This window comes from Telmatherina bonti, assembly GCF_933228915.1.
Source record: "Telmatherina bonti genome assembly, chromosome: 8".
In the NCBI taxonomy this organism is placed as follows: domain Eukaryota; kingdom Metazoa; phylum Chordata; class Actinopteri; order Atheriniformes; family Telmatherinidae; genus Telmatherina; species Telmatherina bonti.
In genome coordinates, this window is record NC_136626.1 from 19,911,897 (window position 1) to 19,928,753 (window position 16,857).

A 16,857-nucleotide genomic window follows, 5' to 3' on the forward strand; every position below is an offset into this window, starting at 1 on the left:
TATATATATATATATATATATATATATATATATATATATATATATATATATATATATATATATGTATATATACACTAAGGAGAATTTGAATGTTATGTTTTATGACACTTTTTCATCTAAATTCTTACATAAAAAATACATAAAAAATGTTTTACTACTGACCAATTCACAAACACACATATACACCAACACTGATGGCAGCAGGGTTTCCATGCATATTCGCTGTTCAAAGCTAGAACAACAGAAGCTGGAAAGCAGATGATGGCTCTGAGACAGCTTTTTCCAGAACAAAAGAATGTAAATGAAGTCTGATGAGAGTATGCCACTTATTGTATTATTTAATATTAGAGCTACAATGAAAATTTGATTATTTGATGGATAGAAAATAAATTGCCCACTATTTTTCCAGTCAATGAATTATTTCAGTCATTTATCAAACACACCATGTCTCATGTTTTTAAATGTGAGAATGGGAGCCTTCTCTGTTTCATGAAACTTCAGAATATATCTAAAGTTCATACAGAACAAAAATTCATGAATGCATCACATTGTAATGTGAAAAAAAAATTGTTTTCTATTTTTCAGTTTTACTTGATTCCATAGACAATAAGTCTTGTTAACAACCTTTTATAATAATTATTAGTTTTAATATGTTTAAAATGGCAACAAGATGGTTGTCACCTTTGCAGATTGAGCTGAGCCTATGCAGTGTCACCCAATAAGGTAATTGGAGATCAATCATCAAGTCATCAATAGTAACAGGCGATATCGGTGGAAAATAAAAGATCATATTGGACATTATTCTTTGTTCATTATATTCATTAATACATTACTTCTCTCTCTCTCTGTTTGTGTGTGTATGTGTGTAAAGGATCTCAGCAGGCAGCACTGTGTAGTTTAACAGAGACTGTGGCAGATTCTCCCTAGACCACAATTAATTTCCAGCTCAGTGACACACAGTGTGAAATCTATTTATACACAAGTTTTCAGGGGTGGTAATGGAAGTTTGGGATAAAAGATGCATGGCCAGATTTGGAGAGCATGAGGATCAAACAGAGTGCATAATCAAGCAAAACCAAGCTCAACATACTGTTCAAAGAGCCACAGAGAGCTCACACTGACTCAGCAATATCTCATAAAAAAAGGGGGACAGAGTCATGCTTCAAGAGTTGAAATACTTTCCTTCTATATGGACAATCTTCCATCGGAGAAAGCTGCATTCCTACAAAACGTCTCCTCTCATTCTCCAGCCCTTGTGGTGTTTTATCTAACTACCATTTCAAAAAAAGAAAAGAAAAATAAAATATGAAGGCCTGGCTGAAAAAGACCTTCCCTGTATCTTCTCACACTTGAGTCCAAGAGTCTTGGCCAAGATTTTGGTGGCAACACAAACAGCAGCAGAAGACAGAAAATGTTTGAAAAACTGATCCCCAAACAGGCAGTGGAAGTGGTCATGTGCTAATAAACCAAAAAGAGCAAAGGAATGGAAAAATAACACAAATTGCTTGGTTTTTCATGGCACACGGCTGGGCTTTGGACCACTTAGGAAGCCTTTTCAGTGGGCGAAGACTTTTTTTTAAAAACTAAATCCCTGTGGATGTGGGAGGAGATGTGCAGCCTAGTGAGTCAATAGAGCAACCGAACGGTCCAGCACAAGTTTGATGAGGAAAAAATAAAAGCAACACAAATTTGTGCAAAGCTCACATGCATGTGGTAATAAAGCAATTCTTCTTCTGTATCATGTGCAACAGATTTTGAGTCATTCATACTACACTATTTCAAGCATGTAATACAAAACACAGCATAAGATAAAAAATTAAAAAAAGCTGCTCAAAAATGTTCTGTAATCTTTATAAGGGAGCATTTGAGGGAGCCATAAGGATCGGATATCAATCTATTACACTGAACAAGTAGGTCCCCTGCGATGGACTGGCGAGCTGTCCAGGGTGTACCCTGCTTTTCACCCAAAGACTGCTGGGAGAGGCTCCAGCTTCGCCACGACCCTGAATTGGATTAAGCGGTTAGGAAAATGAATGAATGAATGAATGGATGAACAAGTAGGTCTCTTGTTAAGCTACAGTACCATAACAGTGAAAAAAACTGTAAATTTGAGGTTTTTTAAATGTTTTCCTATGATACAGCCATCGTTTTTAAACTTTAACATGGAAGAAAGAAATGTATTTGCATTTTCAATGAAGTGTATGAAGTGGCACGATGAAAGAAAACGATGTTTAAAAATTATGTATTTCCACTTTTTTTCAAAATCTTTACAGTGTTCTGTGTTATATCTTGAGAAGTGTGACTGCAGATGAGCCCAATGTTGACGCAACATGAGTTTTCTGTTTTACTTTGATTTGTCCATGTCCGTTTTTTTATGATTTTTTTTTTTTGCATACATTACTGACAAGGTCAAAGATGCTGACACATGCTTATGAGTGTAAAATTCAGTCAGGTCAACGGATTTAGTTGCAAACTGTTTGTCTCCATATTAAATTTAGAATCAGACTAATTGGATTAGGAAATTAGTCTGTCATTTTAGCAAAACTGCATAAAAATTATATCCAAGATGGCCAGGTTTTACATTTTAATATAATATTTCACTCAGGCATAGGTAATATCACCCTTTTATGTGTTTACAGATGGTCATAAGTGTTGTCATTTATTTATTTTCATTTCATATTGTTTCGTTGACTCTTCTGTGAATACAAGTTTGCTGTTTTGCAGTAAATTTTGACCATCAGATGGCAGTTTCACGGTCGCAGATACTTGAGGCATTTCAATATTTCTTCATATTTATGTTGGACTTCTGGTGCGGAAATGCAACAAGCACTTACTTTTGATATTCATGGCAAAGTCAGATTCACTAGAACCAACTTCGACCCTTAAACATGCCTGCTAATTCCCTGATCTGCATTCTGACCTCCAAGTCAACTAAAGCACACAACTAGCTGGAGCTGCATGAAGGATGCTTAACAAGAAACCAATTTCTTGTGTAATGGGGACTGTTTAAAGACTGTCTGAAGAAAAGGTAAATTTACACAAAATGTGTACCTGAAGATAAATTAAAGTCAGTATTTTTTGAGAACGTGTATTGTCAAATGAATTACACAGAGCCTACATGTGGTACAGATTGAAGACAACAATGTCGTCTGATGAACAGCAAGAACCGCAATGTGTGTAATTTCCAGTGACATGCTGAAAAGAACTGCTGTGATGTGACTGTTTACAAATCTTTGCATTTAACATTTCTGCCAGTTTATGGACTTTGAATTATTTATAATGATTTGTATTTTGTGTTGTTTTTTGTTGTTGGTTTTTGTATATTCTTGTTTTAATGTCCAGAGCCCAACGCAATATTTTCTTTTAAATAATTAATATACTGTATATGAGTAAATTTTTCATGTGTTAGTGGTATACTTATTTCTACTATGACTGATAAGGGCCAGAAATGGGCACAACTGTTAAAAATTCACCATTGACAAAAAACGGCTGCAAAAGAAACTCAGTTAACATGTCCTCCGAGGTAACTTAAGGTTTTACAGATGCAAACGCACTTTCCTAAAGAAGGCAGGCGATGACACTGGTTAACACCTGAATTCTCATTGGCAATAGTTTTAAATGAAACGGACATAGAAAAAAAAGAAAAACCTACAAAAAACATCCTCACATGTTGTTTAACAGCTGTTCTTAGTATCTGTGTGCTTTTAAATTACAAACCACTGAACATGTGTTTAACCACTGATCACAGAAAGAAAGTGGAATGCTTAATTGTACGTTAGCTGTTAAGTGTGTTATTACTGCTCATGTTGACTGCATAAAACAACTCAAAGCGGTTATGTTCATTTTAATGACTGCTTGAATATAGCAAGTACACCCTTTATGGATTATTATGAGCAATTAGTGGTTGCTCTTTGGCTTGTTGAGTGATCAGTGGTTAATATTAGCACATGTGCAGCAGAGTTGGGGTTACTACTTTTATATCTTTATTTTTTTAAGTACTATGATAGATGCTACTAAACTTTATTTTTTATACTTCATGTACTGTAAAAGAACAGCAGACACTCACAGTCCCTCTGTTGACCAGCCCCCATCTCTGACATACACTAAATAATTCCAGTAAATGGTTGACCTAAACACTGCCCTTAATATGCAGCTCGACTGTATTTCATTTCAGTAGGAAATTATGATACAGGATGTGGAAATCCATTGTGTACACTTGTGTCTTTTACTAGAGCAATAAAATCAAAAGCATTGACCCACGAGGCCAAATATTCTTATTGCTGCGAACTCCATTTGCCAAATAGCAGAATGAAATGCTGAAGACACAATAAATGTTTTTCCACTGGGAGGAGAAACTTTGCCAGTGAGGAGAATTGGGTCTGAATGAGACCATTAGACAAATCGTTGCTGTAAAAATTACGGCTGATAAACGCTAACTCTCCTTCAAAGTCACTGAGCTACTGTGATATTCTGTAAAGCAATGATTAAGACACCACTGTGAGAATCAACCGCATCAACATTTTAACCTGTGTTTACTTACCAGTTAACCCATGATGGGGCACTCTTTGAAATTTCCAACCATAGAAATGAGTGTTAATTTGATACAAGACTTTAAAACTTGGATATTTCTTTTTCTAAAAAAACACAAGTTATACAGTAGTTAGTGGTCAGTACTTATTGTTTTTTTTTGTTTGTTTGTTTTTACTAAATACAAAGTTCAGAGAAGTAGCTGGGATGTAGCCTGATCTTTGATGACTGGTGTGGAGAACTGGTGTGGTTCTGATTTTATGAACTAGCTTTCAGAGGCATTTATATGTCCATTGTAGTGATCAACTGGGTCATTAGCCCGATGAAGGGTTAAACTGCAATTTTCCAAATTGCTACTTCAACAAAGTGGTAACATATAAATTATTATATTTTGATCATTATGAGAGTGAATTACACATGCACCATTCATCACACTATGAAGCAACTATTGTAGACTTTTTTAAGTAACAATAAAAACTTATATTAATTCTTATTAAGGTATCAGGTATAATTATGTCAGTATCCCTTCATTATTTTTACATGTGTATTTTTTTGTCTTTCACATATATGAACACATTTGTTCAGCATCCACATCCCTCATCCAGCACCAACACCCACCACGTTATCAAGTAGCATCATCCACCTTCATCATCTGGCTCCATTATCTGCCACCAAGGTCCCTGAGTGGGCCAGTCACGTACTAAATTCTCAGACCACTTTTTTGCCCCATACACCCTGCTTACCCCCGCAGCCTCACAGCAACCAGGTCACTGTTTCACACCTCAGCTGGGGAGGGGGTACATTTCTCACCTTAACATAGATTTAATTAATTTGCATCAGGTTATTAGGTAAATGGGTAAAAAATGGTTCACCTATCAATGAGTGACTGCAGGATATAAAAGAAAATCTCTGCTAAATCTTTCCCCTTCTTCAGTTTTTCTCTTACTAGGACCTCCAGCTAACCTCTTTTAAAAATGGGAACTCAGCATCGCATCCATTGTTGACACCGTATAAATGCAAAGTGTGTTCTTTGTCACTAAACAATGCAGATATAGAGCAGAGAGAAGACAGAAAGCTCAGGGGATGAGAACATAAAGGAAAAGTTCACAGTTTGCATGAGACATAATGTCAGACTGTGAAGCAGCTTAGCAGTGTTTTCTTTAACTTGGCAGATAGTATGGCCGGGCATGACAAGTTAAGTGCAGATGTACCTAATGAATTTAATGATGGCTTAGTACCAGTATGGCATGGAGGACTGGCTGTCTTGCAACTGCAAGGGCCTGGCAGCTTTCACCAAACCTCAGAAATCATTTATCAAAAAACATCTATTCAGAAATTACTGACGATCTTTGTAGAGTAGCCTCTGTGTTAAGCTCCTCTGTAACATGACCTCTCTTTTATTACCTGGGAACTCTCAATATGATGTGAGCACTGCTGCTGTTAGGAGTCTTCTAATTAATCAAGAGAAAGTAATTAAAGTGATACCAGAGAGAGAATGAATGAGGTAGATTTTCACAAATGTCACACAGGACCAGTATGCTTTTAAGGACAAAAGACAATTCTAAAATCAACATATATCAATGTGTCTGCTGTGAAGAAAAGCCCATTTAGTCTCCTGTACATGGTAAATCCAATAAAAATGGCTCAGTCATCAGAAGCAGGTGAGAACAGTCATGACTCTTGTGTCACAGAGGCTCTCAGTTCAACCAATGGAAACTTACATCCGACATTTCACTTTGCTATTCATCCTTACATTAGTTTTGGTTCACTCTGGCTCCTTTTTCTCATTTTCTATGAGCTGCATAGAGACGTGTTTCAGGTTGACAAAATAATAAAAGAAAAGGAAAATGGTGTGTTTAAACCAGTCCACGTGAGCTACCGACCTTTAGTGTTTCCCCAGCACAACCCACTTGATTCAAGTGAAAAGGTTTTCCAGCAACTTGTTGTCAACTTCTGCACCTGCCTGGTAATGACCCATTGATTTGGGTCAGGTGTGTCACAGCAGGGAAACACTAAAACCTGCAGGAAGGCACCTTACGAGGACCAGCATCAAAGACCCCTGCTTTAAACAGTTCTATTCAAAAGAGAACAGCTTTATACAACAATTGTATAATACAACAAATCAAACAATTTATTCAAGTAATTTGCTTTGATCAGATTTATAGTAAAAGCCCTGCAGACCCAACAGTAATGATTATTCTGCTGTAATTACTCCATAAATTCCTTCACTAATGGGAGTTCTACAACACATTGTCCAGTTGGGTGGAAGAGGTAAATGATTAATTGTTGCAATAATAGTATCATATATGAGTGGATGAATGAAGTAAATCAGAAATAAACCCAAATTTGGCTACAGCCATCTTTTTCTGGCAACAACGACAAGTATTGACCAATTAACAAGAATACAGTGAGTAGGAAGTGAATTGCAGGCAGGTACAATGATGGTTTGTGTTTTCCAGTCTGCACTTGGACACAATATTGTGTCCAAGTGCTCTGTGTTTCTGTTCTTGCTTCCAAATAAGCCTATGGTGTAGCAGGTTTTGAGCTCTAACATTCATCTTATGATTGAGCTTCTTCCTAAGTAGATGTGATCTTGCATTTGAACAAATTTATAAGAACAGATCCTTCTGAAATGGAAAGACTGGTTCCTTAAAAAAAAAAAAAAAAAAAAAAAAAAAAAAAGTCAGGCCACAGTTTTTTTCAACAAATGAAATCTAGTATATCATTTCCATGCAGGATTCAGTTGCATCATCTTTCTCCGGCTGGAAATGGTATTCCTATCGATTACAGCAGGATGGGGGCTTTGCAAAGGTTACCGAAGCCATTAAACAAGAACCCATCCCTGATATATAGTTAGGAAAGTATAATATGTTGCATGTTCAACCCTGACATTCAACTAAATCCACATTAACATTGTGTACAAAGAAAAAAAGAAAAGAAAAGAAGCTCTTCTTTTGGTAGAAGTAATGCAAAACCACCAAGAGACCAAACATGAATTGTGTGTGAGAGTCTACTGAGAGATATTTGAGAAAGTGACTGAGACCCCTCTCACCTCAGGGAGATGTCACGCCGGGCAAATTAAAGAAATCATAGCAAGGTTAATTCCGTATTCAATGCCAATGCCTGGCTAAATGCTGTTGCGGTAAGCAATTTCCCACATTGTGTAGAGGAGCTGAGGGTATGCTTCTTCCAGGCCTGCAATACACAGATAGGGCAGCCATTGCTGAAGAATCCATTATAGCATACAGCAGCATTTTCTACATCAATTTATCCTTTTAACTCTTGAAAACTGAGAACAACCCACACTGCTACATTGTACACTGCTGCCTTCTGGCCCTAACTCAAGGTGTGGGCCAGATGTAGGGGTAGAATCACGCTGTGTGGAGGGCTTGTCTGAAAAAAATAGGCTGTTAGTCTGCCTTGATACATTACCGTTTTGTTGCTCCCTGACTGTCAATCTGATGTTGCTAAAATCCAGACAGTGCAAGTTGACCAAAGAAGCCTTCAGTCATGTCTGACTGGATGTACTTCCACCTCTGTGACCCGTAGAAGTACCTCACTGCAAGTGTTTGTTCAACATATTTAGCCAGACACTTTCTACGCTGACAAACACATTTTAAGTTGGTGACTCTAACAGTCGGATGTTATAGCTGAGTAGTGTCAGTGTTTAAAACAAATCATTCTCAGATAATGATTGACAGTAACATTTAGAGTTTAGTTAGACATCATAAAGATACATAAAGGCCATATTAGCTCTGCTGTGTTCACAAAGAAAGACCAGCTGCCTCTACCCCTTTTTAACAGGCACTGCTGAGGGCAGAACTTCGTCCTACAACATTTACTTTTTGGACCCATTGTTTACAGTGTTTTTGCCCACCACCAATGAGACAACAACAAGAAGAAGTTGAGGTAGTCATGCAGTATTGCCAACTTTATTCACCATATTTAGCAAGTTTTCAGACCCATCAAGCAATTCTTTTTCAAACTCAGCCACATTTTCTGATCTTTCTGGAGACAGACATGAAAGCATGGTCTTCTCATCTCAAAGAGCAGCAGGTGCTGCCGTGGACTCCTCCACTGTCCAAAGACATGCACCAGAAACTCAGTCCTCAGGAAGATTCTGGTTTTTCAAACCTCACATTCAGCATCTATATTATTATGTAAAATGTCTTGTCAAAAATCCTAATTTGGAATTGTCAAAGTGTTTTTAAAAACATTTAAACATTTTAAAAACGAGAACAACTTAATTAACTTGTTTGTTTTTAAATACTGACTTGATCTGTTTTCAAGTATTGAGAAGAAAAGAACACTTATCTCAATAAGGACAGTAATTAGTGGTTGATGTTTTCTGTTTTAATTTGGTCATTTTTGCTCTGCAGTGAGGACACAGTCAGTAGAGCTTTGAAACAATGCATTTATTTTAAAAAGTCAATGTTTTTTCCTTATGTTTTTTTTTTTTTTTAATATAAGTAAAGACAGTAGTATCTATTATCAAGCACCATTCTTGGTATAAGTACTGAGTCTTATTTTTTAAAATAAAGTGCTATCCAAGTCTGTGCACTATTGTGTAATACTGTGACAATACAATGCTTTGTTCTCCCAGTTTATGGACTACCAGGTGAAAGTAATACCAGGCAGGATATTTAAAGATAAGTTGGTTCTCATAAACATTTGTCATTTGTTTATTTTGCCACTGACTGACTCAGACTGTAAGAGAAAAACAAATGTTCTCACAAAGAAAAACAAATTTCCTGCACAATATGGACATCCATCTAGAAAACTTGGTGGCCAACATTGATTATATATATATATATATATATATATATATATATATATATATATATATATATATATATATATATATATATATATATATATATATACACATATATGTGTACATATATATATATATATATATATATATATATACACATATATGTGTACATATATATATATATATATATATATATATATATATATATATATATATACACATATATGTGTACATATATATACATATATACATATACATATATATATATATATACATATATATATATATATATATATATATATATATATATATATATACATATATATATATATATATATATATACATATATATATATATATATATATATATATATATATATATATATATATATATATATATACACATATATGTGTACATATATATATATATACATATACATATATATATATATATATATATATATATATACACATACATATACATATATAAAACTTTTTTCTTTTTTTTTTTAATAATATATTACTTACACATATCTTCTCACCGTTAACCTTAAAGGGGTCCTAATATGGTATTTCAAGTTTTCTGAGCTTTCTACAGTGTTACAGTGTTGAATCCTCATCAGACATTTGAACGGCACTGTTTTTTATCACCTAAATGCATGTTTGAGTTTGAGTTTGAATTACAGCACTCTCTCTGTTCGGTTTCCATGGCGACAAAAAACGTGCCGTTTTAGAGAATTTTTTTCTACTTTGAAATCCTTGTGACATCCCGGGGGATAAGGTTCGGTGATTGGTTACCTTCTACTGGTTAACAAGGGCATGTACAAATGCATCAGGCAGGTGGAAAACATCGGATAAAGTTATTTCCAACGATGGCTGGTGAGTTTACCAAAGAGAGACATCCTGCTGCATTTGTTGCTGTGGGTTGCTGTTTTCCACTTCGTTTTCAGGGTCTGATTCAGGTTCCAACATGTAGGGCTGTATGCTATGTGTTGACATTGTATTTTGTTTTTCTTATTGAGTTCATATTAGCCTAATCCTTCTGTTTATGAGATGTTACAATGACGGCGAAAGCAGTTGCGGTGCGCGCTCCTGATGTAGTGCAGTGGTGGGAGGCGGGGCTTAATGCGGAAGAGTCTCAATCCACTCGTTTTGCCCACAGGCTGATCTGACAGCCTACGGATTTGTGACAATAACTTAATCAATCCCAACCCTTCTGGTCTCAGAAATAAAAAAAAAAATTAGCCTGAAATGCACATAATAGTTCCACTTTAAAAACCTGATGTACCCTGTGGTATACTCCCCATGAGGGACTTTGAGAACAGATAGTGGCAAACTGTGCAAAAATGGAACAGCCTGTATAAAACCTCTGTAATTTTTTCATTCTGGTTTGCTTTATCAGCGATGGCCTTTGCAGACATGATAGTCATATCTGACAGTAATTTCATAGAAGTTTAGAGCTTTTTTTTGTTATCATTTATTTAGGCAAGTTCATTTTTTTCCATTAGTGCTGGGGTACATCTACACTTATTCTTTACCAGTTACACATATAATATCTTCAATAACTGACCACAGCTTAGCAAATTTTACAAAAGTTTCTTTTATTGTGACTCCAAATAGACCTTGGAGTTATGTAAATGTACAGTTTTCATTATAGGTATGCAATTATTGAGCACAGGCCAAAACATTAGACAGAAGGTTTAGTGGGTTTATACTGCATTAGTATTAATAAAAAAAAAAAAAAGTAAAATGATCTCTTGGTGACGTCTAGATGTTGAGATTCACACCATTGATTTTATAGAAGGTGGGTTTATTAGTTTTTAATATTTTCTTTGTCGACTGTACACATCAACATCGTGCTGTCAAAACTACCATCCCACCCACAGACACACTTGGAGATTCTACTTAATCTTAGATTCTCTAAGTCTTAAAGCAACAGGAAATTATGTTATAATATCCCATACTAATAAACTGATACATTTCCAGAAAGTTAGCTTTAACTTCACAATAAAAACAGGAATAAAACATTTCAAACAAGTTGTTACTGTAAGATTTTTTTCCACTGTTCTTTTAATGTTACAGACATGTTAAACCTTGTACCCATCAAGCACCACTTCAGTCAGCAATAGCTGCAATTTGAAGGTGTTAAACGTGGCTCCTGTCTTCGATATTTCATGTAGGAAATGCACTGCCTAACTCGTCACCTTTTGCCTCCAAAAAAAGACAAAAAGGAAATAATGGAAGAAAAAGTTGCTTAAGTATCAGTCTTTGAAATGTACATAACTTGCAAACTATGAGTTAACTTTAACCTTTTCATGCATCAATTAATAAAAAACAACACAACATTTTTAATACAGTATTTAACCTCTACAGGCATATCCAATGATACTTTTTTCTTTATTTAGAATTTAGAAATGATATTTAGAATTTATTCATGATTTATGATTTATTTGAATTTATTCTACAAAATACTTATAAAATAATATACAATCATAATCATATTATGTAAATCTTCTATAAAATATAGCTGTATCATTTTTTTTCTTATTTATTGCAAAGGCAAACATGCGGAATTACATTATGTTCAGTTATATCATATATTTATTTATTCTCCAGGGAGTGGAAACGTATTGGATGACTCACTAACATCTACTGAAGTGGTTTATTTACAAAAATACCATCCTCATTTATGAAAATGCAAGAAAAAAAAAGCTTGTAAATAGGTGTCCACTACAGGGCCATGCGTGAAAAGGATAAATTAACTCAGAGATCTTTGACGAACAGATGACCTGTATCATGTTTTGTATCTGTTTTAAAACTGCCAAATTCCTGCATCAAACAGCCGGCACAATTTAAGATACGCAGCAATAAGTCAGGTTTGTATAATTTATAATACCATTCTCTCAGACACTGTGTGAGCTGCAGCACTCCACTACAGGTACCGCTCTTACTGAGCCCAGGAATAAGTTTTATTTGGAGTCAGTTAAAGTGCTACAGTTGGCTCTTTCCTCAGCGTGTTGTTTGAAGAGGATAGTTCGCAAAGAAAAACAACAAAACATATATAGTAAGGATTTATGTAAAGTAACTGCTTGAAAAGAGAGATAAAAAAGTCCCAGCTAAGTCCTATCACATAAAAAAAAAAAAAAAAAAATCAAATATGTACTCTTGTATTCTAGTCAGCCTTTTCAAAGGTCACACCTCCATCCCATGGATTCAAATCTCAATGGAAAAAGCTTATCAAAGCAATTTCCCCTGCCATCCACACAACCGAACCAGATTGAAATAGACCATGCTAAAGGCTATTTCACCCCCCCCCCCCTTCCCAATTCTCTCTTTCCTATGACCTATGATGGAGTGGTAAGGAATAGCAGCTCTGTACTTCATATGTAGGCACTACCCTGAAAGGCTGGCTTGTCACCCATGCAACTCTAAGCTTTAGCAGTACAGTATGCAGGAATGTAAAGAGCTGAATTAACAGTGACAGAGTGGCTTCTGGGATTATTCTAATGTACATCGGCTAATGGTGTTTCCCTTTCAAGTATGTGTTTTATTTAACCGCACAAGTTGCTTTAGACCCTGTTTTAAAGCAGCTGGGAGTTGGGGGAGCAGCTGCAAGGAAAGGAATGTTTGCACTAACATGCGCTCAACTTATATACTCACACATATATACATATATTATATATATATTATATATATATATATATATATATATATATATATATATATATATATATATAAACTGGAAACTGGAACACAAGAGTGAGATAGTTAAAGGGTCTGATCCTTGTATAAAAGCACCCGCAGTATTTGATAGAAGAAAATACACATATTCAATTTCCACATCTACTTTTTACAAGTTTATAGGAGCATTTTAACAGGACTTGAAGTTATAAGCACCCTCATCGTGCAGCAATTATCCCAAATTTCAGAGGACATCTGTGTCAAGCACAAAATTCACTTGGCTAATTAAACCATTACACACAACTCTCCTTAAACCATTAAAGCTCAGATATATATATATATGCATCGTTTCTTCGTGTTTCAGTTTGCCTCCCTGTAATTGAAGAACAATATAACAATATCCACTTTTTAATCGCACACATACTAAGCCAAATTATTGTCTCAATAAACAGTTTATGGCCACACTTCACTGGATACACACGTTTTATTATTAGCTGGCAGTTTGCTGGTTGGCAGGAAGGAGAAAAGGGTGAAAATGCAAACACAAAACAGTTGGAGTGGGAATAGAAACTTGACAGTCAGTCAGGGCAATTTATCATTCTGTCAAACTTCACTGACTGCTGCAGCATAGCTATCTACAGTGTAAAAAAAAAACAACAAAAAAAAAAAACACCCCATTCCAAAATGGCTGAGTATTCAAGAGGTGGAAAAAAAAAAAGAAAAGAAAATCTGTCAGGTAGACATGTTTGGCACTTTACAGGGATTGCACCTGCTTGACCTCATGCCAAAGAAAGCCACAAGATGCACTGAATATAAAAGAGCTCAATTTTAAGAGGTAAAGTGTTTATGTAAAGAGCTGCAATGCACAGTCACTTGCTATGCCACAGGTGACAGACGTCTTGAGCAGGGATATTTATAGGTTTTTTATTATTCTTGTCTTCATATGTAAAACAGCTGGTCTTCTTTTCATGTTTACTTTGCAACCCTGGAATGACAAGTTTAACTTTTATTTTCTTAGTGTTTGTTTTTATAAAACACCTCAGCCACAAGAGGATAAACTTCAGCACTAAACTAACTTCTAAGCGAGATAAAAACATTTATGTTCAGTCTTTGGAGAGCCATAACTACAAGTTTAAATTGATATTTTGCATCTACTTCTAAATACAGAACTGTGCAAAAAAAGAGAAAAGCATGAGTCACTGCTTATTTCCTCCCATTTTGCTTCCAAGCAGTCAGACATTTTGGTAATCTTTTCAAGTAGTCTTGAGCAATAGTTCACCAGGTTTTTTAAAGGTTTTTCAAAGTTTTTTCTTTGGGCATTGGTCCTGTTTTTACTCATTTCCAGTCCACTCTCTGTACATGACCATTCAGAGGAATGTGTTTGTTTTGTTTCTTAGCAGCGATCTTTAAAAGAAGAAAGTTCCAAACTTTCGGGAAAAAAAAAAAAAAAAAAAAAAAAGGATAGTCTGTACACATAAAAAAACTCAGCAAAACAAATATATATATATATATATATATATATATATATATATATATATATATATATATATAAACGACCTGGCTGAGGTAGACCCTGCCTCTTGCCAAGCAACAGATGGGATAGGCTCTCAAAGACAGAGGATGGATAGATGGAAGAATAAATAAATTGTACTTTTATGCATTTTGTAACAAGCAGAATGACAGAACACATAATTTGCTCCCATTTCCTTTGTTGCAGCAACAGAAAATGCCAAAGACAGCAAAGTTTGACAGGTATTAAATAGTTTTTTTTTCACCAACATGGCTGAAAGCTCAGCATATCTCAGCACCATGTGCAGCGTGTCCCACAAAGATGTGAGAAAAACTGGACATAAGCCCCAAGTGATGGTCTTAAGAGAAAAAGTGCTAATCGAGTAAAGCTTTAACGCAGGACCTGAGAATGCATCTAGAACTTTAGCTGATCTATACCCTGTTGGCTGGGGTCTTATAATAAATGTTCTCCATTCTGAAGGAACAGTAATGGAGAAAAGCCAAAATGGCTGGACTGAATACTGGACTGAAAATCTGAAGCAGTAGATCTTAAACATCCTAAGAAGAACTTTGGAGCATCATTCAAGAAGCCTTGAAAACTATTCCTGAAGACTACATAAACGAAAAAAATATTTCTCAAGAAGGTTTGGGTTCTGTTGCAGAATAAAAGCGGTTTTCAGCTTGTTAGTTAGTTTGGTACAGAATGTCTTTGCCTAAAAAATATATATATATTTCCAATAATGTTTTAACATGTTAACATAAATGACTTCATCTGGTTTATGTTGGCAAAGGAAACGGAGCCTAGATTAGGTTTAGTGCATAGTACAGTAATTACAGGAACTGTTTTAACTATTACATGTCATGAAGCAAGCATGCAAGTTAAAACCTCACATCTACTGTCAATTACATCTTTTTTTATGACCATACGCAGTGACTGCATATTAAAGCTTCCTGCACACTGGTTGGGGCAGACTGCTCTGCATATCTAAGAGAGTTAATGGGATTCCATCGATAGGTAATCAGCCTCTTACAACCTTACAGTTGTACCACATCTTTAGGACAAATCACCCTTACAACAGCTAGCTCAAAGATCCCATGGCAAATAGCTTCTTTTCTGATATGCTGGGAGACAGTCTGTGATTACATTTAGTTGCGAGCCCTTTCATTTGACCAGCATATCATTTCCTTCCCTGGCATACTTCAAAGTGTGGACACTTCAAAGTAGCACGAGTGACTGCCACTTGGACTCTGAGGATGGCTCTTTTGATCATCTTCTGAAAACTCCCCTAACGAAATCGGGGCAACCGCACCAGAGAGGCAGGCAGGCAGGCAGGCGGGCGGGGGGGGGGGGGGGGGGGGGGGGGGGGGGGGGGGGGTTGACAGCTATAAGATAAATGCAGTCATCCTCACAGCTATCAGATAAGCACTGTGTGCTCTAATCCATTAATATGAAAATTAGGGAGGACTAGAAGTGACTGGGCGGGGGCTTTGCAGTGACACTTAAATGCTTTGGAATGAGTTTTCAAAGGAAGGATTTGAGATTTAAAGAAATTAATTAGTTGTGTGTTTCCAGTGTTAACTACAACACAGATGCAATCTGTAATGCTCCCCAAATGGTAGTTTAACATTTGCCAGAGTAAATTTGAGTGACAAGAGCTGAAAATTTCCAACAACACCTAAACACTAATCAAAATATTTGATAGGGATTCATGCAACTGGTAAAAGGCTTCTAACCCCCTTTTATAGCCACATTGTAATGCGATGGTTCTTTTGTAAATACATCTTATCCTTTTGTCTCTCTCTTCCCTTTCCTTACTCTCCCTCTGCAACATAACTAGCTGTACATCCTCCTTCTCATACAGTTACTTATTGATCCGGTCTATGCTTCCTCATTTCCTCTCTCTGCTCACCCATCCATCCCTCCACTCACCCATCCGTTCATTCATTAGCATATGTGAGAGGCCGGGTGAACTCACCTAATGGGGTTATGTGTCTCCAGGAAATGGTTGGCTCAGGTTTCCCACTGGCTGTGCAGATGAGGGACACATTGCTGCCCTCATTCACCGTGATGTCAGAGGAAATGTCGTATATCTTGGGAGGAACTGCAAGAACAAAATGGGACAAAACACAGAAACAAAATTACAGTTTCATGCTGAAATCTGTTGCACATGCACCAATGTCATCTGTATGGAAGATGTCATTAGACAAAAGGAAGCAGTTACTTAAATCAGATACTCTTATGGTGAAAAATGACCAAGGTTTCATTTGTTAGTCAAGAAAAACATTTAACTGTCAAATGTCCATTAATTTTACTGAATGTAGAATTCACACGAACCCACTTTGCAAAGTATTCTCTGTCAGGGAGT

The 16,857-nt window shown here is 35.9% G+C and overlaps 1 protein-coding gene across 1 annotated transcript in view; it reads right to left on the bottom strand.

Moving 5' to 3' along the window:
• The window catches only part of negr1 (neuronal growth regulator 1), a gene marked incomplete at both ends in the record, with an annotated part of 159,391 nt that overhangs the window by 60,796 nt on the left and 81,738 nt on the right, over window positions 1-16,857 (bottom strand). Inside the window, one exon of the mRNA XM_079245459.1 lies at window positions 16,468-16,593. Within this exon, the coding sequence (XP_079101585.1) occupies window positions 16,468-16,593 (126 nt within the window). The remainder of the gene's footprint in view (window positions 1-16,467; window positions 16,594-16,857) is intronic.